Here is a 26,580-nt window from a genome sequence, read left to right on the forward strand (position 1 = left end):
AGAGAATAAATGAGGTTGTTTATTTTTCCTCATTTTTATTATTTATAATTTTTTATACAGCTGTCTTGCATTGCTTTCTCATTTGACTCTTTTTGAGTCTTTCTTCATACAGCTGATTTTCTGAGGCCCAGATTGATTTATGTTCATGGGATCTGAACCCTTTCTGTGGCTGCTCTTTTTTCAGCACTGGCTGCCTGTAAGCATTCCTCATGCCAGATTTACAGCTTTTTGCTTTTCTTTTTTTTTTTTTGTTTGCTTTGGTGGAGAGTGTCCCCCCCCACCCTTGAATTTTGAGCAATTTGCTTGACATTGCCAGTGTCATCAGAAGTGGTAAGAGCCGAGTTCAAACAGGTGGTACCGTCGGGCTGCTGTCACAGGGGATGAGATCATACATTCATTCTGTCTCCATGATGGGTTTGTCTAACTCTCTCCAACTCGAGCTGACTTTGATCCCATATAATGAAAAGCCTTAAAATAGAAAGTGGAAGGGAACAGAGAGGAGCTTTAATTATTTACTGGCTGGGTTGAATCCATACCTTTTGTAAAGAGACTTCTTTTGTTGTTTTTTGGTCTATTCAGTTTTTATTAAGCCAAATTTAAATCTTTATGTTCAGCATTGGTTCAGATTCTGGAGCTGATTAAAGAGGCTTTTGAAGCAAGGTGCATTTTCCTTTCAACTCAGTTATTTTTCCACTCGCTAAATGGAATAAAAATGTTACTTGAATGGTGTTCAATATTTAGTCCCAGTAGTGCTAGGAGGTCAAAGGTACTCCAAGTTTTAGTTGCTCTGAGCACCTAGAAACATGACACCCACCTTAAAACTACTCAAGGCTATGCAGACAAAGCATATGGGAAGTGGGAGGGAGGAAGTAAACATGTCAATTCCTAAACTGACGAAACAAACCTGTGGCATAGCTGAGACCTGGTCAGGTCTCTACCACTGCTAGCGTGATGTGAACAACCAGCCCTGCCCCAGTGACCTCTCAGGTAATGCCTGAGCAGCAGAGGCATGATGTACTGGTCTCCTGCCTGCACTTCAGAGTGGCATTCCAGGTTACAAACGTGGACCCTGCCTCTCTGAGCATTTTGCTAGTGTATGTGTCTTTGCCCTTCTCTGGAAACAGCAGAGATGTCATCTCCCTTGTGGAGCAGGAGGAGTTAATGCAGGGGCATGAGTACAGCTCCTTTGTGAGCATCTTGCCCTGGCAGGTTGTGCAGGAAGAGGCTGGGTGCCATCCCAAACCCATCTTCTTCTCTGGAGGCTGGTTGGTGCCTCCTGAGGGCATGAGGGCAGGGGAGAGGCTTTAGGTGCCCCACTTCCTTGCATCATTACACCCAAAACTAGCAACAACCTTGCAGTTACCTCTGTAGTCTTAGGCAAAAAGCTTGCCTGATTTATTTCAGAAGCTACTGTCTTCATGGTGTGCATGTCTGTAAAATCTGCATGCTTGAGTTGAGGCTCAAGGAACCCCAGTGCCTATCAATATCACTGCATCCACAGCTCCCTCACAGGAACAGACAGTAATGTGAAAGATAGTGATGGCTCAGAGAAATGTCCTTGCTTTATCCTCACTCTCTCAGTGCCTGTGGATACGTTAGCAGACTACTGTACATAGGGGAAAACATGCCTTTAATAGTTCTGTCTCAGCTGCTGTTAATTTGATTTCCCTCAGGTAGTCAGTGTTGTCACAAAGTCCTGGAGCAAGACTTTTTGTAGCAAGAAGTACAAATAATTTACACTGGAATGTCTGAGGCTCTTGGATAAAGCATGTGCTTTTCTGAACAAAGGAAAAAAACCCCAGTAATTTCTTTTATTTGGGGATAAATATGATGAATTCAGTGAGATGGAGGGAGGTGCTATAAAAAGGAGCAGCTTTGTGTCATCTGACAGTGAGGTTATGACCAGACCTGTGCTTGGTCTCTGTGCCTCATACTTGGTATATTTTGTGGCTGTTCATCATGAAACTTAACAGGACAATGTCAAAATAATCTGTAATTATTACTGGTTTGCTACAGATAAAATTTTATATAGTATCTCAGTTTTCCATTGGAAGTTGTTATATTTCAGCTCCAGTCCAGCTTCTTCTTCCCATGTAACTTAGGCAGTTGGCATTAGGTACATTGTGTCAGTCCTGAGGTCAAACTGCATTTGTTTGCATTTGTGAAAATCTCGAGTGCTGCCTTTGAAAAGAATGGGCTTCATTCTGCCCCAAATTGCCATGTCCCATTCTTTTGCTGGAGTCATTCATTTAAGGGTAGAATTTTTCAGCAGGACTCGCTACTGCTGCAGCATTCTAATACTACTGTAGTATTGCATGGCTCATATAGCTTCACAAAAACTAAAATGAAAGAATTTAGAGCAGAATTAGGTCATGAATTTGATCAAGTGCATTTGAAAATGCCATGCTAATTATTCACAACTTTAAAATTACTGAATGGATTTCTTCCAAATTTGCTCTATTTCACAGATTCCGTTGACATTTAAATGTAATTCATTTTATCACCGTGCTATATAATAAAGTCTGGTTTCCCGTACTTTCATTAGCTGGTAGATGTTCTGTAATATAGGAAGAAGTAATACTTGGGGCATGGAGAAAAAAAGTGAATTCAGTCTTCTCTGTTAACACTGCCTTTCTGGAAATCACTGATTAATTTTCTTTAGTCTCATATTGCTATTAGGAAGGGTTGTTTTGTTTTTGGTTCAAGTTGTGTAAAACTCCTGAGATTCTCCAGAAGGTTTAAGATGAGTGTATGGCTGAATTTTCAAAGCCCTAACCTGGCACTCCAGCCTTTCATCCCCTCTTTTATTATGGAAAGTGACCACTTTTCCTGAAGGTGCTGATTCTTCTCATCATTTCTCCCAATTCTGATGAGTGTGCACCTTCTCAGAGAAAAAGTGCTTGAGTGACATTTCTTCCTTTGAAATGGTTTCTTCTCTAGCTTGGATTTCCATAAATTAGTGCTAAGAGGAAAGTGTGGAGTAACTGAAATATTGCTATGAAGATTGCAGAAAGACATTGTAATGTTTGAATGTCTGAGAATATGTACTTTCCTTCGGGTACAAGTTTTCCCTGTGTTCAAACAAATGCTTTCATGGCAGCTGCTAATGTCTTCCATAGGTAGTATCCAATTCTGCCAAATTCTCAGCCCTCAGAAAAAAGGTTGCAGGGTGGAATTATTGACTGCAGTTGTGTTCAGGTGGTTTTTGGTTAGGAAAAAATCAGCATTCTCTAGAACAATCAGATTGTTAATTACCACATGATTAATTGACTTCATTAACATAAGCCACTTTCCCCCCTGTTCTTTTTTTTTTTCCCTGTGCTCCCTGTTGTTTAGATGTGGCTGGCACTGATGTGACTCAGGGTGGGCTGTTTTCCCCCTTTGCTGGAGGTGTTGCCAGTATTCCCTAATTGTCGGGATCTTTAGCAGGTCAGAGTGACCCTGAGAAGAGTTCGAAAATCTCTTTTCCCAGCCCGGTGCTTGAAGAAGGAGTCAGAGCTCTTCATTTCTCGGTCTCAAGGTTGTTTATTATGTCTTACCTATAAAAATTTTTCTCCTGCCCTGCGAGGTCCGTCCAGCAGGACAGTTCCAGGCACACTGCCTGCCCCCGGGGCTGTGTTATATCTTTATACTAAAAACTTCGTATACAATGTTTACAAGTACTTTCCAATACCTATCACCTATGTTAGACAGTGAGCTTCTACTCTAAACCAATCTAAAAGTGCCAACATCACAGCAGAAGATGGAGGCCAAGAAGAAGAAGGAGAAAGGCTGGACACACCCAGATCCCTCCATCTTGCCTCCTGAACCCCCATACCAGAAACCCTAAAATCTAGTTTTCCACCCCATAATAACTTCACTGTTATTCTACCTAAACTGTTGTGCCTTGCTGATCTTCATCTAAGGTTGGTAATTAGCTCCACGGGTCATGATCAAAACCACAGGTGTTTTGGGCTGTGTGCCAGGGCTTCTGAGCCCCCTGGCAGGGGTCCTGGCCATCCTGGACAGCCAGAGGGATGTTCTGGGTTCCCACACCTAATGTGGGACTCGGCTGCCGCCCTGCCCAGGGAGCTTCCTGGCCTTTCTCTGGGGCTGATCTGGACACCCATCTAAATCCTAAGATGAGCCCATGATCTAAATACGTGCCCAAAGTGAGGTGATGGTGCCAAGGAGAGGCTTTATTCCCTGTTCGGGAAGCACCAGTGAAGCCCTGGCAGGTACAGGGCCAAGGGGATGTGCTGGGTGGGACACACAGGTCCGTGCGGTGCCATGTCCCGAGTGTGGTGGCGCTTTCTGCCTCCTCACCAGCGGCTTCACCTCTTCCCCCGGCCTGTGCTACCTGCAGGCTCAGAGCTGCCGTGCCTTATCCCGGCTCTCGGCGCTGCCATTTGGGATTTCTGCACAGGATGGGTACAGCAGAGGGAGCAGTAGGACAAGCTTCTCCCGGGCTGTCTCACCCTCGTGCTCCCGCCCCAGCGCAGCCCCTCGGGCCGAGCCGCCCTCCCTGCCCTTCCCTTCCCGTGCCCCAGCACCGGCGCCCCGGGCCTGAGGGTGCGGGCATCCCCCGCGGGCTGCGGCTGCCGTGGGCCGGGATTCAGGGGAGGAGAGGGCTGTGTGGGAGGGAGGGACACCTCCCGCAGCCCTGCAGGGCCCTGGTGCGGCGCCGAGAGCGAGCCAGGCGCTGCTGGCTTTTACATAACCGATCTGATGGGATTCCTGCTGCTGGTGGCCTATATATTAATGCTCCGGCTCTCATTAGCAGTTTCTGAGACTTCCAGGCCTCCTTCCGTGTTCTTGCTGTGCATTTTTTTCTTTATGGAGAAAAAAAAAATTATTTCTTTTCCAAGTTTTTCGTCTGGAGGGTGAAATAAAATGAGTTTTATTTGAGAGCAGGAAGGTTTTTTTGGCAGGATGTAGGATGAATGAAAGGGGATTGTTCCTACCTTTAGCTCAATTGAACATAGAATCTGTTTCATAGATTATCCTCTTCCAGTTCTGGAAAAAGTGCATGTGCCACTCCAGCACAGTCTTGTCTGCCTGCATGCACACTTCACACAGTGGCTGAATTTGCAGAAAAACTTGGGGTTGCCTGTCCAGGCAAATATAAAGAGAGAGCATTTGTGGCATTTTAAAATAACTTACTGGAAACCATTTTTAGTGCAGAATTTAGCACTACAATGAAACCAAGGTACTGTAGTGAGGCAGGAAAACAGAGCCATTTCCATAACAAAAATATCAATATATAATAATTTCAGGAATAAGGACTTTGTCTTCAAGTGAATGTTGTGACAAGTTTTGGTGTTGTGATCTTGACTTTCACAAACGTTTCACTTTTCCTGTCCAAGAACAGGATGCAATGAGCTCTGTTAATTAGCACTGTGTGCTGCCTTTTGTATACTTGGTTAGACCAGACATAAAGCCTTTAAAGCAGCAGAGGGTTCTTATCATTGAAGAAGACAAAGAGCATCTTCTGCTGGAGCAAAGACTGTGTCATGAATCTTTGTAGCTGGCATGTGGGCTGTTTGTTTATTTTATTCTCAGAGTTTGGCTTTTTAAGGGAACACAATCATACTATGTTTGTTTGTTTCACAGTCCTGGCCACAGCCAGGACTTTTGAACTCGCTAGACACCTTCTGCTAAATTAAAAACCTTGCAAGAAATCTCAGCTATACTGATTCTCCTCGATTCTCCCGAAGTGGAATCCAAGGTATCAACCCAAAAAAGAACAGGACATGCAACATTCCCCTCCTAAAGCAGCTCCCACCTGTGCTGGCTGCTCAGTCTGAGCACACACAGCTCTGAATCAAGCTGCACAACCTGCTTGCTGCTTTTTCCACAGCTAGGGAGAAAATACAGAAGTGGAAGTGGAAGGGAGTTGGGAATACTGATAACTGAGGGCAGTATCTAGAAGAACAATCATGAGGGCCTGGGGAAATTAAAAGGATAATTGTGAAGGCAGGCAGTGCAGGTTGGCTGCATGAAGCTGGATATGGAGGTGGGCAGCTCTCCTGTCCTGAGAGGCAGGAGTGGTCATGAGAGTTTGGAGGAAACAGGGATTACTGTTGTTGGAAGCAATAAATAGCAGAGGATCATAAATCTTGAGGAAGACAATCTTCATTAGGGGCGCTGCTCACTGAGCGACCTAAATGAACTATAGCTGTCACTTCAAACCTTGAAAGTTCAGCATTTTCAGGTAGAGGACAAATAATAGATGATATTAGAAAGTCTGAAAGCAGCCTTTTTATTTATCCAGGAGCATTACCAGTTCCAGAAAGACTTTTCCAGGCCTCAGCACTTTGTGGGCTTAGGTTTGCCCATTGTTTTTTTTTCTTTTTAGAAAAATATTTTTCAGTCTGGTAAAATTATCCATTTAACTTACAAAACTTCAATTTTTAAAAGTTGCTCTTAATTTTATTATATCTCAGACCCTAATTTTGTTGCTCAATTTGGGCAGCTCACAAAAAGGAGTAGTCTTTTTCCTGTATTTAGTGTAAAGATAAATGGAACCAGAATTGTTCTAGTTCTCCCCTTAGGCATTTTTCAATTGAGCTTGAAAATCTGGTAAAGGCAAGGGCACAGAATTTTACAAAAGTTGCTTAATGCTTCATAATTAATGTTAAAACATGTGAAATACTTGTATATGATGATAAATACTGGTTTAAGCCGTGTGTTCATACCAAAAACTTTTACAAATAGTATAAATACAGGACATAGCAAAAAGAAAGACATGTTTAAAAGTAAATTAAAAGTAAATAGATTTTTTCTTAATTTAGTAAAATGCAGTGACTGAAAATATGATTTATTTCTGAAGCTTCAATTTGTGACCATGGATGATCTCCCTTCTTTCCCTGTAGCTTGAATCACAGAAACAGAAATCAAGAACAAAAAAGCTGGCACAGAAAATCCTCTGTTGCTGCAAAAATGGTCATGGAGTATGCATTAAGTGCACTCCCCATTTACTTTATTAATGCTTATTAAGAATTCAAACAATTTGCATGTGTTTTACAAATAGCAGAGCTAACCCATCTGAACATGTTCAGTGACTGAGCTGCCTGCCATTACCCAGTGGGCCTCATGGCAGTGGCCGGAGTGTTGTGCCCAGACCAGGGAGACCAGGGCAGTGTTTTGCCCTCGGTGAGCCCATGTCCATTCCTTGTGTTTCCTTCCAGGACAGGTGTATCCTGATGTGTTGGGCTGTGTGGTGGGGAGCAGCAAGGGAGTGGGTGCTTGGGGGCTGCCACCAAGAGAATGCTCTCCCCACTGCTGCAATTGCTGTCCCCCATCTCTTAAAGGAAAAAAAAAATGGTAGGCAGGAGAGAAGCAGCACATGGATCAACACTTGGCCAAACCCCACCTGCAGGACCATGTTGGAGAGGGCTGTTGGTGTAAGTACATAGCTGAGTAGGCTTGGCTGGAGGTGAGCTGGGGCAGTGAGGGCTGTGCAGGTTGAGTAATACTGAATAAACAGTGCTGAATCCATTGGGATGGGCAGGAACTCCGAGCCTGCCAGTGCAATTACAGCCCCTACTCCAGACCTCTTACTCTTGGACAAACCTGTGCTGAAATATCTGCAGAGGTTAACAAGATCATTCCAAAGGGAAGAAATACTCTTGAGTAAGACCTAGAAAGATTGAGCCCGTAGGGTAGAAGATGTTGCTTGTCCCAGTAAGCCCAAATCTTTAGACTGCCAAGACTAATGAATTGAAGACACTGACAGACAAGGGGAGACAAAGAGCAAATTCTGTGCGTGTTAAAAATAGCTAAACATGAAGGGACAGATCATGCCTCTTGGGCACTTGGCTAAATTGGGAATGGTAGGAAGTCACATGGCTCCAAACATGTTACCTCTTTACACTTGTCGCTGGTACCAAATTACTCTCCCCTCTCTGCCACTCCCTTGTCTGCTCCTATGCCAGCTCTAACTCGAGCTCCCACTCCTCCACAAGAACTTACTATTAATATGTTTTCATAGATCTCAAATCCAGTGCCACAGAAGTCCCTGATGTGTTTCACTGATGCTGGCTATAAGCAGCAGACCCTGCTGGGAGAGCAGTATTCCCTGTCACAGCAGTGGTAAATCTTGCAGCTGTACACTTTGTGTTGCACATTAGACCCTGGTATTACTGCACAGCTCTTCATCTGAGGAAACTGGACACCTGTCTTCTCCTTTGGCTTGTGTGATACGGTTTTGGACATATGACCCCTGGCTGTCTCATTCATGGGATTGGGATCATGCTGTCCATGTTGACATCCAAGGTTTCCCAGTAACTTCCAGCCTCATTTTCCAAAGCTCTTCCCCTCCCCATACTCTTAGGTTTTTAAATACCCTCTTAGGAGGCACAGGAAGCAAACAGTGGCCTTTTAGAGGATTCAAAGTCAAATCTCTTTTTCCTCTGTATCTGCTAAGGGAAACGCAGAAGCTTAGATAAAAGTGTGGATGTACTTCAGTGGATTTCCCTACCATTGTTTTCCCTAACACTTAAGCACTCTCTAGAGGTAGTTTGAAGTCCTATAAACAGCTCAGTCCTAATCCTTCCTGTTCATGACTTCATTTCTGAATCACCACATTTGTCTATCACACCTTCTTCTACGGGGAGCTTCTTTCTTCCTTCCTTGTTGCCCTAATTAGAAGGGAGCCCTCAGCCACAAAGGCACAAAGACTTTCCTTTGTTCTTTTGTCTCTCTGAGCATCTTAAGCACTGTTCTTTTTAAAACCTAATGTTAACAGTTGGTCTCTGCTTCTAGTGATTGTGTGCCCTTCAAGACTGACATCTTTACAAACAATTGGGAAAAATAATTACTTCATGTACATACTGCATTATATGAAGTTACACCATTTGAACGGGAATTCTCTGGCTCTATTTTTCTGTGCTCTGAGGGATTTATAAGCCAGCAGTGTTAGAGGTGGCCCTGTCAGAAAGCAGTGCCTGACAAGGCAGCTTTCCTGCAGTTCCCTGCAGCTCCTCAACCTGAGTAATAGACACATGCCCTGAACTGTTGTATCAGGAATCCTGAGAAAAAGCAGTGAAGTGACTTATTCCTCATCTGTCGGGAAGTCCATGGCATATTTAGCTGGAGTTTTTAACGTGCTCTGGAAGGCGGGTATTGAGCATAATGGGGTCTGGCTTTGCTAATAGTAACAAACGTTAGTGATTCAAAAGAAATCTTTCAACTTGCTGGGAGTTGTGAGCTGATTTGTTATTTAATGTTTCTGTGCTGCTGGCAACACTTCCAGGCCCACAAACCTGACCTCAATCCAGGTTAAGAAGAGCTCTTGCCTTTCCGTGTATGCAGACTGACCATGAAAATTACTGTGGAGTTACTATTTTTCATTAGGCTATGTATGCTATATCTGTTCTCAAACACACTTATTTTTATGCTTGTTATCAAGCAGGCAGGAGATGTGGAGACTTTCTTAATATGCCCTATGATACAGCCCTTTGGCTGACTTTTTTACCCCCCCTCGAGGCCTTTCCAAGTTTGACCCGTTTCCTTCATTAGCCTGAAGTAAATGCTTGATCACTTTTACTACTGTATCAGTCCAGCATCTCAACATTGGCATTCTGAAAAGTGTAATGCTCCATGAAATTGGCCATTGGCAAGGCATTTTCAAACCCTGTTTTCAGCCAAGGGATTCTGGGCACAGCTTGGCTTTGCCCCCTCTGCCCCAGCCTGTGCTCGCTGCTTGCTTGGCCCCGTCCCTACAACCCCCTCTTGGCAGCAGCTCAGACAAAGGCTGAAGATTCCCAGAAAAGAGACACATTTACCAGATTATTCTGTTTGAATTGGTGTGACTGGCAATTGGTATTTTCCTGTTGCAACTGAAAGTGTTCAATAATTCATACATTTTACATAAAGTCTTGCGGCTTGTTCCGCTCCCACCCATGTCTGAGATAAGGCAGACTTGATGGCAGGCAGTATTCAACAGAATATGCATTTGAGCATTAAAATCTGCTGCTTCAAAACGCTGATCTTAAGAGTCAGGGGTTTATGTCAACACTAACAACCTCTGGTGGGGGTACTGACTTCTGGAGTTACATGGAAGGGGTTTTTCCCCCACTTCAGACACCTAGAATTCTATCATTCATCTGTAGTCGTTACTTCAAAGTGTAAACAAAGTTTATTATATATTTTATTTTGGGTTAGGATTTTTGGTTGTGTTTTTTTTTTTTTTTTTTTTGTTTGTTTGTTTTGTTTTTTTTTTTGTTAAAATGGCCTTGCTCCATAAAGCTGCCTGTGCAGTCAGTCGGAAGTGCTGTGAGCTGCAGATGTGTCTCTGCCGACCCTCCGTGCAGCAGCGGGTGAATTGCTGCCTTGCCCCAGCCCCTCCAGCTCGCGTTGCCCGGGCTGCCCTGCCGAAGATGCGCCCCGTGGGTCCCGCTAAGGACCGCGGCTGGGTCGGTGGCGCTGGGGCTCAGGGACCCTGTCTGAGTGGGCACAGGCTGCGATTCCAGGTACCTGCCCCGATTTGCGAAGGCTCCGTGAGGCGCTGCTCGCCGGGCCGCTGGCCCCGGTGCCCGGCGGGCGGGCGGCTCCCTCAGACGTGGGCGGGCGGCCGGGGCTGGAAGCCCGTGAAATCCTGCCAGCCAACCCCCTCTGTGTGTGTGTGTGTGTGTGTCTGTGTGTGTGTGTGTGTGTCTGTGTGTCTGTGTGTCTGTGTCTGTCTGTGTGTGTGAGTGTGAGTGTGAGGAGAGGTGGGGATGGGGCAGATGGGGGTGGAGTGGCAGCTTGGGAGGATGGGAGGGAGGGAGGGAGGTGGAGGGACAGAGGAGGAGAGGGGGCAGGGTGCCTGCGATTGGTAAAGCTCCGCGAAGGCATCTGCCAGCAGGACTTCAGAGGAATGTGAAACCAAATCATTTAGAAGTTAAAGATAGACGCAGAATACACAGCATCTTGAGCCAAGGTTTAAATTCATCCCTCTCTGCCTGGCTTCTCGCAAAGTTCTGCTTGTCAGCTTGCCTCTGTCTCCTCTAGCAGCTGTAATATTCCCTAAAAAAGTAACATCATTCTGGATTCTTGGGAATTACTAAGGTGGCAGAAGAGATCATGGTGCATACAGTGGGGTAAGTAGGAAGCTTGCCTCTGCATTTGCTGGGGTGGTTCCTCTGGGCTTTCCTGCTGACTTCAAAGCACTCCGGCGGTTCCTCTAGGATGAGGTGGATACTGAAATAATGCTTACCCCGGGCGATTGAGTCTCCCATTTTCCCCATATGGAGCATTTGAACTTTATTCCTCTGTGAAGTGTTAACTTTTCTTGGCATACCTAGGGAGTCTTGGGCTTTATTTTGCACTATGGTTTGGAGTGCTGTGTTCCTAACAGATGATTTTTGTTATGTACCTTTGCTCTTCGTTAGTGGGACATGCTGTTTGAAATGTTGCTCATTATTACAAAGTTGAAAAGCAAGTTGTTTTCCACGTTAGAGAGGATGTAATCAATGTTTGCTTGCTTGTTTGGCCATGGTTTCATTTACAAACTATTTCCTCATGGGTGAATTTGATCACAGCACAGGGTTAATTAAATTTAACCTTCGTGTTTGTTTGTTCCCAAATAATGCTTTTACTGGGAGTTTGATTTTTTTTTTAAAGAAAAAACAAAAAACATTTTGGCTATCATTTTCTTTGAACAAAGTCCTTCTAGCAGTAATTTAAAAATCTGTGCATTCCCCTGGTAGTCCTCACTTAGATAGTGAATTTTTGAGTAAAAAAAAAATAAATTCAGGCTATCATGTTCTTTCTAGAACTTATCAGAAGTAATTTCAGTATCTGGCAGATACATTGCCTCATTGATCAATGTCTTTTTCAGGCAGTTTCTGAAACATTTCTGGTGAAGTTGTGGTGATCCTATATCCAAAAGGATTTTAAAATACAGCATCTTGTTTGGAAATTAGATGTATTTTTTGTTATATAGCAAGAACTTGTAGTCTGAGAGTTTCATCTGAATCTGGGCTTTGAGTGTGTGTTGTCTAAATGTCAGCATTGTTTATACCATTTTTTCTGGGCATGTGTGTTTTACACTCATAGTAGAGAAGCTCCTAACTTAGGATCTGGTGTCAGTTCCCCCAAACATACTCAGAATTCCTGACGTGTTAGTACTGCCCATAATACCCATAGGAAATAGGTGCTGGCTGCGGATAACTGAGACGCCTGACATTTTTGGTTATGGATATCACTGCTCAAGGGATGCATATAATGGCAGTGTGTGTCATGCACAATATGTGAAAGTGGGTGAACTAAAATAGAAACAGTTCCTGTGTTTCAGGGAAAGATGAAGTGTCTGGTATCTTTTGGTATCTTTCTGGCATTTGATGGAGTTCATCTCTGTTGGTCAGCTTGCCTGAATTTTGCAGAGCATTTGGGTGCGTTTGGATGAGCAAATCTGCTGTAAAGTGATTTTTGTGGGATTAAGTGTAGGGTATGGAGAAGAAAGATATAGATAGATAACCTTTAAGGTAAATCTGGCACAAAAACCAGATGCAGGAATGAGAAATGAAATCCAAGCCAGTTCTTTTACAGTTTGTAGTAGCTGAGTGTTCTTTTAAGTAACTCTGACTAGCTCAGCGCTTCAGTCCTGGGCTAAATTTCCAGGCCAACAGTTGCTTACATGAAAGACTTTTTTACATTACATCAAGAAATTATTGTAATATTTATTTAGGTGTTGAAGTGGAAGACCTTTGAGACAAAAAATGTCGAGATGAGTAAAACTTGCAGTGAGTCTTGGTGAAGTTGTGGTTAGTTTCTGGCTCTTGCACAGGGTCCTGTGCTGCTTCATGCAAGTCATGTGAGTTCTCAAAGCCTCTGCTGACCAGAGGGGGCTGGAAGGGGGCGAAAATACCTTTAGTGTTTCTCTCTGTTGGGTGTCCAGGTAGCAGTTCCTTGGGTTAGGCATTGCCTCTGATAAGGTTTAGCACAGTAGGCTTCTGTTTGCAGATACGCTCTTCCCATGGCTATGGCCTTCCCAAGGAGGGAGGAAGAATTCACAGATTTAGAAGTAGGGGTTCACTGCACCTTTTATAAGCTTCCTAAACTGAAAGAGAAAAATAGACTGACATTCAGAGGTGAGCAGAAAATAGAATTAATGTTCCATGGGAAATTCCTGAGTCAGTTCAAAATTTAATTGCATTTCCCTACCACAGTGTATTGCTTTTCAGAAGTTATAGTTCAGGAGCATGATGTTCCCATTTCATTATCTGAGACCCTTCTCCCATAATTAAATGTCCAAGAGGCACTGGAGAGCTTTGTCACAAAGAAACATGCTTTGAATTCTGGGAAGTGCAGCTGCCTGAAAAACCTCGCTCCTGGAAGGGAATGAGCATCTGACCCCGGAACAGGATGTTCCCAGGGTAAAGAACTACATTGTGGTATTAGATTGACTTTTAAAAGTGTTCTGCTCTACCTAATTCACCTGAAATAATATTTTCCAATTGTCCAAGCAATAAATGGGAAACGTTCAATAAAGTGATATTTTCCCACATAAAATGTAGTTGTATTTGATAAAAATTCTAAATTATTATAATGTTGGCATACTTACTGAAGTGGAAAATCCTTGGCCAGCTGTTAGGATGAATTTTTCCTGATTAGGGTGAGTGTGGTACTCCATGTATGGGACTGCAGTGAGTGAATTTTTCCTAATTAGGGTGAGTGTGGTACTGCACTCAGTGATAATGGTGCTACATAGCAGTGTGATACTGAGTGAGGTTTTGGGTTAAGGGGTGAGGGTGTGGTAGCTTTATGAGGACATGACACAAGGACTAGAACCTCTTTTCTCTACTTGCTCTCCTCTCCCTGCCCATTCTCCCTCACTAGCCTTGTGCTCCTTAGGTGACTAGGATTTGTTGGGAAGCAAGGAGAGAGAAGCAGACATCACTTTCTAAAAGGCTTTTGTAACAAGGTGTTGCTAGGGGTGGTGACATGCTCTTCTTGATCTTCTGGTCTTCCTTCCTCACTGCAGCTTTCCCTTCCTCCCATTTCCCAGAACCCCCAATAATCCCACCCAGGGGGAAAGGGAGAAGTGCTGCTGAGGCAGAGGGGATGGGACAGTGAGAGGGAGCCTGTGCCCTGCCTCTGCCTCTTGCTGCTGCAGAGAAAGGAGAGCTCATGAAGGTGCTGATCTTCAGGGGGATCCAGCAGAGCATTGATGGAGCTGGTCCCCCTGGTTTTGGGTGTTGTGTGAGTGGGTGAGGTGCTGCTCTGATGCTGGTACCCTAGCACTGTCAGCATATGCCATGCTTTCCTGCTCTGAGGAGCTGACTGCGTGCTGTCCCCCTAGGGAGAAGCATTGCTTTGTCATGGCTGGGAGCATGTCCCCTTCTCAAGGAGGTTGGTTGTGTCCCTCCCTTTTGGTACGGTTTTGTTGTGACTTTGTCATGAGATTTGAGAACATTGTTCTTTCTGAGGTGAAAATGGGTTTGCACCATGTTTCCCCTTTAACAGATCCTACAATTTTTTTCTTTGCAAACTGTGCTAAAACCAGTAGCAAGGTTATGCTTATGAGTATTACAAATACCTCCTTGCTAGATTTTAGTTACTGTACATGGTTTCCATTTTCTTTCTGTCATGATCTTTTTTGCCTTTGCAAAACTTTGCTTCTAGCCTCATCTTCAAGCTTTTTGCAGTGGTCATTTTGCCATATATAAGAAAATGGAAGTGTCATTAGGAGCTGGTTGGTAAGGAGTTTAAGGACTGTTTCCCCACAGTTCCCTGACAATGTGCTGGTGTTTTTCTGAGCTCTGAAGAAGCAGCTTATACTGGTACAATTTCCTATATTTTCCTTTCCTGATTCTTCTCCTAGTGATTTGTTTTGGCAGAGTATGACAGTCTGGTGCACCACACTGTAGAAAGCCTCAATTCTCTAATTTTGTAATTCTGTAAAAAAAAAAACCAAGAACCCATCCACCCCTCAACCTAATGCAATTATTATTATGTCATATGCAGCCATATTATCACCTCTGAGCCCATGAGTAGAAGCCCAAGGAAATTGCCTGTCCAAGTGATATTGGATCTCCTGCACTCGCTATTCATTCTGGCTCCTGCTGTATCAGGGAATAAAGGACTTCCTGGCTAATTATTATGGTATGCAGTGATTTACCTGGAAACACAGTGATACTTCCCACTAATAGGATGCTTAAAAATGCATCTTATTGCATCTGTGGTAGTTGAGAGAATGCCCAACACCTAACAGTCTTGAAAAACCATCATTCCTGACAGGGGGTGTTACAGGAAACTGAGTTTTACTGTCTCCTTCCTGTGTCTGAACCAATTATGTGGCCTCTTGCTCTAAAAGTTGATTTGGGGATTATACTCTGTATAATAAAGAGATAGGAAAGCAGTGGAAATGATGAATCTTTCTTTATTAATTCATTTGCTGGCGTGGTGATAGCTGTTTGCTGAGCATAACCTTGCCTGGGGCAGTGGAGGGAAGAAGTCAGCTTCTGTGCCTGTGATCTTTGTCAAGCCAGGGAGGGAGAGGGTTTTGGTGCATCCCATTCTGAGAGCAGTGATGGTGATACTTGCCTGGTTGTGTCAAGTGCTCCAGGATCAAGGGATGAAAAGTAGTAGTACCTACATGCTGCATTCCTGTTTTCTTTTTATGGTAAGGATAACACTAGTCTGGCCTCTTTGTAAATTTGTAGGAAAATTTGCACTAAGGGGAACCTTAAAAAAAAAAAGGAGAGAAAAATGAAACAGAGACAGAAAAGTCTGTCAGCAAGTAGACTTTCAAAGCAATTTGATGACAACTTGTGACTACTTTTTTTTAAACACAGTGAAAGTAAGCAATGGCAAAGCACAGAGGAACATGCTTGGAGTGAAGCTGTCCTTGAGTACTCTTTACCAAGTAACAGCTGCAAATAGAATTAGTAATCTTGGGCTTTCCTGCTACATCTTAAAAATTCCTCTTGTAATGGAAGTATGTGCTTTCTAGTAATTACTACCTTTGCAGTGCATGTTCATTCTTAGTGCAACATTGTCCTTGGAAGAACATCAGGGAACACTTTGACTCTTTCCAGATTTCTAAAGCAATGATTATTTGGCTATCACAAGTTTCTGTCCGCCTGTTTCTTTCTAATTCACAATACATTTACATTGGATTAAGAGACCTACTGTATAATTTGTGTTATACAGAAATACGATCCATTCCCTGCTTGTAGATCATTCTTTTTGTTCCTATGAATTGACTTGAGAATGTCTACCTTTTCATCTAAAAAATTATGTTGAATTACAAAGGCAACACATTGATTTAATCATTTTTTAACTTGTGAGTTGATAATTCTGAAATCTTGTCACTTTCTTAACATGGAATCCTAACTATCTTGTAGGACTGAAAGCTTTCTCACTTACTTGAAAAGTTAAAGTTAGTCTAGGAGAGCTGGCCAGTCCTTTATCTTGGTATTTGATGTATATTTTTAATTGCTCTTATGATAGCAAATACTTTTCTTTGAATATAAACCAACAATCTCGCTTCCAAAAAGATCGCTCAAATTTCCAACCAGATCTAACAAAATGCAAAGTGCTTTATGATTTTATTTTTGTTCTTAAAATTTGGATCAGTTTCCCTGTCTCATTGGAGAAAAGAAATCACATCAGCTTAATGCAGCTATAAATTGTATTATGCTGGTTGGTACAGGAATGCAGGGAGAACCTAACAAAGCTGAGAGTCAAGCTGTGTTCTCTGCCAGGCTGTTCTGTAAACAAGCCATATTTTTTTCCTTAAAACCCCCCACTTCTGCTAATGCCATCTATCATGTTACTTCCCCTACAACTTATTCTGTGTCCTGGCTTCCCATCTCTCTTTCTCTGCCGCCTTCCAGGCCTCTTCATCCAAAGCTCTGAGTTGTCTTCCCCCTGATTCCAGCCATAGAGTTGGGGGACCCATCAAACACAGTCACAGCAAGCGAGGCAGGCTGGCAGCACATTCAGAAGTGGAAATTCAGCAGCAGTCCTTGCTCCATCTCCTCTGCTTGCCTAGGGAGTCTCAGGGAGGAGACACATTTTCAAAAACAAGAGGTTGTGTGAGCTTGCAGGGAGCCCACTGAGCATGTCTCCCATAGACCCACATCAGCTCAAAACAGGAGTCATCAGCAAAGGTGCAGACCCTCAGCTGCCAGAACAGTCACTTGCACTTGTAAGCTCTAAAGCTCCCTGTGAGCCATCCTTGGGGAGGGAGTGGGACTTCTGTTAATAAATTCAGTGGCTGTTCAGTGATAGGGACAGGAAAGTAGCAGTTGTATCTGCCTGCAGAATTTTTGTGTGTGAAACAATGGAGAAATGAAGGCTTCTCAGCAAAAGAATAATTAAAGGTGAAACTCTTTCTTTTCCCTAACTTTAGCTTTGAAACTTGCCAAAAATGTGTAAATAATGCATTCAGCCTTGCTCTGATATTTGATATATAAAGTTTCAGCTCAGCCATAAAATCTAGCAGAGCAACTGAAAAAATGGTTTTGTAGTAGGAAGTGGGGGTAAACAGAGGAAACTTGCTAAAATGATAATTGCAAATAGCAATTATGTGACCCTAGGTGATAGTAAATAGGATTTCAGAAATCATACAGTTAAATAAATAAAGAAGGTAGTGGATAGTTTAAGAGAATCCAAAATATAAGTTTTTCATCTACATTAAATCTGGTAATGTATTCCTAAATAGAATTAAAATTGTTTGAGATAAAAGACTTTTGGAAAAATAATAATTCCAGGCTCATGTGAGCTCTTTGCCGGACAGTACATTTTCATGGAAGGGGGTCATGGTTTGACCCAGATATAGGTGGTGGCTGATTGTCATGTGCAGTTACTCTCAATTTGGTGGAAACTTGGACTGAACAGGCCTAATCTTTGCTGTTACTCTTTTTAATATCCACTTCTGTTGGAACAGTGTATTCTCTGTGAAAAAAGGCATCAACTAAGAAGACAGATAATTTTTCATGTCACTCTCATTTACAGGAAGCAAAAATAAATTCCTTGTGCACAAAGCCTGAGCTTTTGCCAAATACTGAAGTAGAAAAGAAGACATCCATTGTGTTATGTCCAAGAGAAACCAAGCTTTGCCAGAAAGGAACCCCAGCCTAGCCAGGTCTGTCCATACCTATTTCACAGGTCATTGCTCCTATCCTTTTTCTGTTGTGCACCAATGTAGGTGAGTGCTTGGGTTGTACTAGGCTTGACTGCCTATCCTGACAGGCTCTATACAGAGCAAGGACATAAAATAGGGTATTTCAGCCTTGGGAAAATAGTCCTACCTGGTTTTCCACCCTGCTTCTGGTAGATAGAGCAAATAAAATGTGAGGAAGTTTATGCAAATACTGCCCAGTCCTTGATGGATTTCCAGTGTTTTGCACTGTGTGCTGATGAAAAACTACCCACAACTTGGTGTCTTTTGTGAATCAGCATTACAAGGGCATTTTGGTGTTAGGTGCACAGAGGCTGCAGTGGTGGTGTGTAGTTCAGAAGGTTCACTGAGCTGTTGTCACCAGCTGGCTGGGGAACAGCTGGGGAACAGCCAGTAGGACAGCAGCTCTTCAGGAAAGGACAGAGTTTGCTGTGGATCCCTGGTTGAACGTGGATTGGCAATGTGGAGCTGTTGCACAATAGAAAGGGGAAACAGGAAAGCACAGTATTGAGCTGCATGTGGGCCCACAGCCTGCAGGGAGCAATCCCCACACTGGTGAGCACTCAGCTGGAGTTCTGTGTTCTGTTTGGAGCACTGCTCTTGAAGCTAATGCTGACCACTTTGGATGTGGAGGAGGGCAGGAAAAGTGACCAGAGATCCATAGGACATAGCCCAGGGGGAAACCCTGAAAGGGTTAAGTTTTCTGTGCCTAAGGAAGAGCAGTCTGCTGAGGAGTGAGTAGGAGAAAGGCAGATTTTCAGCACAGACAGCACAGTACGGGCTGTTGCCAAGACTGGGCAAGTAATATTTTTTCTGTGCTGTGGACAGAGAGAAATGGATCTAAAATGAAACAAGAGGAGGTAAACCCTACAAAAATTTCATCCACAAAATACCCTGCTGGTGGATCTTGTGGAGTCTCCATCACTGGAAGTGTTAGGAATGACTTTAATAAACATGAACAAAATGTATCTGACTCTATCTCACAGTGGGAGGTGGATTACATATCTTTCCTACCATCCCTATGATTTGATGATACTGGTGATAATACTGCTCATGGAATTATTTTAATGACAGACATTCTTTCTAAATTCTGGTTGCAAAGACCTCTGCCGAGTGGAATGTGTTTTGCTGAGGTGGAGGAGACACTTAATCATCATATAATTTCCTCATTTTGAAATGTTCCTTAGATAAGGCATAAACAGCTGGCTTTGCATTTCATCTCAAATATCATTGTCCTGAAATACTTGGGGACATCACTTTGTCAGCTGGCACTTGACAGTCCATCCTAAATCTGAAATATGTAATTGGATTCTTCGGATGAAATCCGAGTTTCCTTTGAAGTCATGGGGTTTCATAGGGTAAAAATTTCACACTGAGGACAGAGTGATGTCCACTTGTATGTGCTCAGCTTTACTGTCCCAGGCAGGCCTGTTGTTTTCAGGACAAGGATACAAGGAGTGGGTTGTAAGAGCGTGTAACCTTTGTTATGACAAACATTTGGCTGCAGAAGGGGTCCTGCCTTTGGAGTTCTTGTGTGGGTGAGTGAGAGCTTGCAACAGGCATTACATGAGGTGAATTAATTTTTTTTCTTTTTTTCAGATAATGTGAACAAAACTAATTTACACCATCTGTTCTGAAATAGACAGTAGAAAAGCAATATCCTTTTTTTAACTTTTTTTGATAATACTTTAGGCACTACGTATTCTCTTTAGTGCAATGTAATTTCTACCCTTTTTCTCATTGAGGAGAGGGATGTTCTCCCCCCAAATTTTTTTATTGTCATTTAGTATTTATTAGTTAGTTAGTTAATTAGTTAGTTAGTTAGTTCATTAGCCTTTAGTATTCAGATAACTATAGCTGGAAGTTGAGTGTTTCTCCAGCTACTGGATAACCCCTCCTGATGAAATGCACTCAGAGGAGTCTCCAGGTGCTATGAATTGGAGTACTTCCATTGGAAATATTCTGGCTTTGTTTATGCCAGTGCTAATGCAGAGCAAGTTCACTGCTCACAGGTTTAAAGGAGGTGATAGTCAGAATGGCATCCTAAAAAGGAGATCACGTTAGTGTAGAAGCTCAGTGTCAGTCTCAGAGCTGAGTATTAATTTCTTGTGCCTCATAATGCATTGCGTTTCACATCCAGATTTCTTTGCAGGCTTTTCTTAACTGTGCCACGATGGGCCATGTGTAGGAATTGCATGTATATATCTAAGGCTAAAATAAGCCTCAAGAAAGAACAAACCCAGACTTTAGGACCACCAATACATCAGTTGTTAATAAACTTACAGTGGTACCATGCTCACACTAGAAACATAATTAAATTGGAATGATTTGAAACTGCCGTTAGAGGAAAGAAGATGGAGGAAAACAGTTTCATCCTTACAACATCATGTTTTCATTGACCTACTTAGAGCAGGGAAGAAAATGTGTCCCTTCCCTTTACAGCAGAATAGGTTTGTTCAGCAATTTTATAATGCAAATGCACAAGAGAAGACTGGATTTCCTCACCACTCCAGGAGGACTTGGAAGGGAGAGCAATATTATTTCACACGCTTACAACTAAGATATGTATGTTCCTGTTCAAGCTGTAATGTTATTAGTTTAATCAGTTTGGCAGAAAGTGCTTAGAGGAAAAAAAAAGGTGAGAGGAAAAGGGCAGTGCTTGGGCTGCAGCTGTGCAGAGGGACCTTCTGTGGGCAATGACATTTCCTTTGTCTTCATCTCCCCTGTTTCAAAGCCTTTGGGACTGCTGGGCTGGAAGAGTCCCAGACATGGGTGCAAGGTGCATCTCTGCTCATCCAGCACCCCTGCCCAAGCCACTGAGCGAGGAGCCATGGCTGCAGCTAAAGCACCTCCAGAGAAGAACTCTGTGTGCTCCTCCTCCTCCACATCTGTGCCATGAGCAGGGAGCAGGATGCAGGTGTCTGGGTTACTCCAGCCACGGGGCCTGGCAGTGCTCGTGGGGTAGGCAGCATGTGGGGTTTGGAGACGTGGGCATTACTGTGGTACTGCTCTATGCCTGAGTTGCTAAGCCATCTTTATCTGAAAATAAACACCTGCGGGTAGTCCTTTCTAGGCTGCTCGGGTCACATTCCTCCACAAGGTGTTGTTGGTAATTTAGTATTGTCAGAGGCATTAGTCACTGCCACAGTAGCTTAATAATGCATGGTAGGAGCCAGCTGGTAATTAACAAATTAGAGATATCATCTACATTTTCCTCAAATATTTCAGATGTAGCAAAAATAATTAAACAGAGAGCGCTTTGGGTGTTTAAAACTGTTACATATATTTAGAACATCTCGCCGTGTTAGGAAATTATTCATTGTTTTAAAGGTCAGCTAGGGCTCATCTTGCTGCGCTCCTAGGATTCTGTAACTCACACTGAAGAGTTGTGAAGCAGGGGAAGGGCCAGACTCCTGTCTTTTCCTTTAACACTTTAATTCTGCATCGTTTAGCAAATTCATGCCAATGCCTGACTTCTGTGCCTGTTTTTAGGAGTGGCATGACTTTGTAGGTCTCAGCTGCTCTCTTTTGCACATAACTTCCTTTCGTATGAGAAGTGTCTTGAATTGAAAGGTTATGTTTGTGTGTATGTGATGGAAAGATGAAATTGGCTTGTAATTGAAGCTAAGGAGGGAAAAAGTTAACACAAATTGTATGAAACTGCAATGCTGGGACAGACACCACAGTATGAATGAAGGTGATGATGGGTTTCATTTTGTAGTGTAACTAAAATATGCTGGTATGCACAAGCTCGCTTTAACTCACTTGGCATCTCCATATTTTATCACCAGATGGTGGCCAGCAGTTTCAGACTGAGACGCTCTCAGTTACCTATGTGTGATGACTGAGCACTAGTATACTTTGATACATCTCCCATCCATGCTGCTTCAGCCCAGTACTGCTTGATCCTCCTGCAGCCTGGCTCCAGGACTCGGCTCTGAGTGTCACAAGCCTTTGACTGTGCTTTTTCTCCGGGGCAGGATCTGATCTGGGCACTCTGAGGCAGACGGAGCAGGGAACAGAGCAAGCGGTCGGAGGAGCATCATTTCTACGGGTAGGGTGTGGTGTTACCTGTCTTCCTGGGGAGTGCTGGGGTACTGCCAGTGGCTTGGGGAAATACAATTTATGTCTGAAAACATTCTTCTTGGAGTTAAAAAAAACCTGCTTTTGAAAATGTGGCTCGGTGCTCTTTGATACACAGTGCAGAGTTTTTGTCAGACAGTAACAGTTTGTGTTCAAGCTTTGAACTCATGGTACGGATGTGAGCAGCTGTACAATGTAATGAAAAACAGATAAGAATCTGCCCTGTAATACCTTTGCTCTTTGCTACATTTAGTCACCTCCACATTGATGGAAGAGCACTGGGGATTTCAAGGCATGCATTTCTGAAGCTTAAAAAAGAAAAGGAATTCCATATGCAATTTCTATTAAGATTTTTAGCCTCTTAGAGTTAAGCTGAGGTGTTTTGAATGCTTCCTAATACCTTTTGGTACTAAAGCTCAAAGGGTAGAGGTTGAAAAAGGCTGGTAAGATACTCACAACACTGTTAACAGTGTAGAGTTGTTTTGTGCCCCCTGAATTCTCATTTGTTGTTCTGGGTGGCTTTTGCTTGGGGTCTTTCTGGTCGCTTTGTACTGACTGTTGCCTCAGCAGAAAACATTCCCTGTTTGTGCTGTATAACAGCAGAGCATGAAAGTGCAGGCAGCACTGGGTCCCACAGCATGCAGACACAGGGAGAGAGGGGTGCTGCTGGGTGAGAGCTGACACCCCAGAGGGCAGGCAGAAGCACAGCATCATGCCAGCCTTTTCCTGCCATCCCACAGCCTCCTAAGAACCGGCCTCACATGTCCCTGCCTGGTGCCAGCAGCACAGCAGGCACATTTTGCACATTTCCTGCTCCTTCCATCTATCCACACCGAGGAGCCTGTTGAATGCACCACTTCTCTGGTTTTGTTGGTATTCCTGGATCTCCCTCAGTGCAGTGCAAGGGCAGGGTGTGGGGGTGGTCCTGCCTGGTTCTATCCCAGGCTGTGGGGTGGTACCCTGGCACGCACACTGGCCTGGCAGGGCTCCTGGCATCCATAGCTCAGACATGGCTGGCCAGCCTCACCTGCAAATCTCTCCCAGTGACAGAACAGTGTTTCCTAGTGCAGGAACTATTCCTGCAAGCAGGGCCTTGCAGTTCATCCAGGGATTAAAAGGCACATCGAATTCTACTACAGTTTTCATCCCCCTGAAGCCCTTCATATACACAAACAATTACACAGACTTCATCATGATTATGGCCTGTTAAACTGCTGTATAAATATTGGTACTACATTTTTTAAATTATTTTTTGCCCTTTGTGTTAATTCAGTTCATAACCTTCACACTTCAGGTTTTAAAATGCCACTGCATCCATAGAAGACTAGATTGCTGTTGAGGGGAATGAAAATAACTACCATAGCAAGGGGAAAAAAAAGTTTTATTTCTTCAATCTGATACAGTTCATGCAATCATGGAAGGTAGGTGATGTCTTCAATACCTGTCACTCCTTTGTGCTGATACTTTCAAAATATTTGGACACAAGTCATGGAGCTTTCTGTTCACCTGGGAATGAAGAAAGACATTCTGTCTGAATGTCCTTAGTTGCTGCTTTTTTCACGTTACGTTTTGGGTTAGTATTTCTGCAGAGAGGCTATACAGAAATCCCAGAGCAATTTAGGCCTCTAAGATTTCTCCATTCTGTACTTTATTTTGACAAAATAATCGCCATATTGCTCTGTATTAATGGATTATTGTGATGCTTGGATATTGCATTCAAAACACTGCATTTCAGTGCAATTGCTCAAACCCAAACTTCATATAGCTAGAATATGTTATTTGCAGCATTCCTTTTATTCTGAGCAAATCTACAACATCCAACTCTATCATTTTCTGGGGAAAGGGCCTCTTACTTTTGACACATTTTGTTCTGTGTTCTTTTTCTCCACTGTTTAAGTCAGAATTAAGCTGTCCTCTTTGTATTTTATTTTTATTTGATATTTGGGAAGCAATAAGCTAACCTATGTTCTGTGTTCAGTCTGGAAGAGTGACTAATTCCACAAAGACTGCTGCTCACTGGCTGATCACTGCACTTGCAATTTACTTTTACTGTCAAAAATGCTGAAGCCCTGCAGCTAAGCATTTTGCTTCCAAATGCAGATGGCCAAGCTAAAAACCCTTTTTTTCCCTAGTTTTTGGGACTGATCAGTGAGATTCAGGAGTCTCCACCAGGGTTGTATTGGAAGTAGTAGGAGTTCTGGAGAAGCTGTGAGGAATTTTGGTTGAATTTGGGGATGACCTGCTGTTAAGAGTTGTTCAGTGCTCTACTTAGTTCATGCTTACAGAAAAGAATTCCTTTTATTTTTAACAGCAAAGAAAAATTTCATTCTCAGCCACTGCATCAATGTCTTCCCTCACTAAAACAAAACAACAGGTGACTAGATCTTGAAGTGTCATATCTGACTTATTTGGCAGTTCTTTTCTGCTTCTTGATAGTGCTGGGATATGAACTTGAGGTTATCCCAGCTGCTCTGGCCACTTCTCTGCTCACTAAAATAAAGATTGCCTGGTTTAGCCATTAATATTTGCTGAGGCAGCTTTTACATGTGCATTTACTCTGTTCAGAAGGTCCCAAAGTCTGCATGTAAAGATCTCTGTTGGCATCTTGCAGTGAGAGTCTCCCTGCCCATGGGAACCCAGGCTTGTGTATGTGTGTTTTTGAAGCAAAGGGTTGTGCTGGTATGTGCAGGCTTATCTGCTCAGCCTTTTCATCTGAATGGAGCCTTCCACGATGAATTGACAGCATGGAAAATTCAGTCCATCCTGTTCAGAATTACATGTGTTTGTTCAGTCCTTTGTTAAAGCTGGTGCTGTTATTCATGCACCACTTTTGCTTCCTTGTAAGTTTTATTGTACTTTGATCTCCTGTAGCACCCAACAAACTTTTAAAAACCACTTACCCAGAAACCATTGTTTCACTGCAATTATAAAAGAACATGCAATGAATCACAAATGAGAATATTACCCAACAAGATATTCCTAGAAACAGAAGAGCACTTACATGCAATACAATACATTAATCATTTATAAGGAGTCAGTTATTAAAATAATTTTTTTAATTCTCTGGATGTGAGGATGTGGAAAGTCTGTTCATTGAGGATGTTTGTGTGCTTTTGAAACTTTCTTAAGTTTCCATCCTCACATTCTTGTTACAGATTTGAAAAGCAAAAGCTCAAGTATAGTAGTTTGGGTGACTGCAGGTTAAGGTAACTCTATGAGTGTATATGTCTGCATGTGTATATACACATATGTAGATGTATGTGTAATTCAACAAACCTTTGTCTTTAAGATAAGTCCATGGTGTGCTTGGTGCTTTTTCATTTCTACAGAACTGCTCATGATCAAAGATTTTGTCTACTGAGCCACTTTCACAGTCGGGATCTGTGGGCATTGTAACTGGATCTCTCAAATGGACAGAAGTCTGATAAATCTAGCTGAGCTATCACTTCTTCACTTGGGTTGGCTTTAGACACACATTCTTATAAAGGACAGGATAGGGAAGGGAAAGGGAAAGGAAGAAGGCCTCAAGAAATCCTGTTTCGAATTGCCTGTGTGAAGGTGTAGTGTCCCCACTCCCCATTCAGACACAGGCCCTGTGTCAGCAGACAGCAACATGAGCTGCCCTCTGTCCCTTCCCCAGGCTGGTGGGATGTGCTCCAATGCCAGTCACGAGCTGCAGAGCTCACTTAGCACCACACTGTGCCCAGTGATGATGCACAGCATTTTAGCAACTGCTGAAGCTGGAACCAACTCAGAGTTGCCTTGTACCTGCACAGCCCAGAGAGGAAGCAGAGAAATTGGAGTTTCAGTCATGGCCCATGGAGACATTCCTGGGATGGTGCACATTTGTGGTGAAACCAGTAGAGTGGGAGACCCTTCCAGCACAGTGTCTGCTCTGACTCCTGCTTTTGGAGCAGAAATATTGTCATTAAGAATTCTGTCACTACTGGGCAGAGATGCAGAGATGCACTCTTCCCTGGGCATCTCTGCCTCTGCTCCCCTTCTTTGGAGGGGAAACAAAGCAAGGGAAAGGACCAGCTGCAGACAGTAATTGTTTTGAAGCAGCTTCCCACTCCATTAGTAGAATGAAGGTACAGTCTGGGTCATTTAATTTCCCATGTTGATGTAGGCAACAAATCAGATAGATGTGTCAGGGAATTATTCACCACATCTGATAACTCAGCTTTTAAATGAAGAGCAGGACTTTCCAAATATTGCAGGAAGTAGCAAAAGCAGCAGGTGATAACAGATTAAACACTTCTACGCTGTCTTCTTTTCAAGTGCTAAAGTTTGGGCAGAAGAAACTGCCATTTTTCTAGAAAGAAAACTCTGTGCAACAAGTAAGTTGGTTCCAACCAAAATCTATTCTACTTGTCATGCTGGAAAATGCAGCAGTTGTGATT

At 43.1% G+C, this 26,580-nt stretch overlaps 1 protein-coding gene across 4 annotated transcripts in view; it reads left to right on the forward strand.

The window, feature by feature from the left end:
* Positions 1–26,580, forward strand: part of DTNA (dystrobrevin alpha) — a 223,337-nt gene that overhangs the window by 32,192 nt on the left and 164,565 nt on the right. Inside the window, exon 2 of one of the 4 annotated variants that reach the window (XM_058041024.1) lies at positions 22,075–22,148. The exons of 2 other annotated variants lie outside the window; for them this stretch is intronic. Coding sequence is in view for 1 of the 2 variants with exons in the window: in XM_058041060.1 (XP_057897043.1) it covers positions 11,047–11,063 (17 nt within the window). In the remaining variant the exon portion in view is untranslated. Of the gene's footprint in view, positions 1–10,935; positions 11,064–22,074; positions 22,149–26,580 lie in introns of those variants that run through there. One more of the 4 variants, XM_058041060.1, reaches the window with a different exon arrangement.

This window comes from Melospiza georgiana, chromosome 1 (assembly GCF_028018845.1).
Source record: "Melospiza georgiana isolate bMelGeo1 chromosome 1, bMelGeo1.pri, whole genome shotgun sequence".
Lineage (NCBI taxonomy): Eukaryota > Metazoa > Chordata > Aves > Passeriformes > Passerellidae > Melospiza > Melospiza georgiana.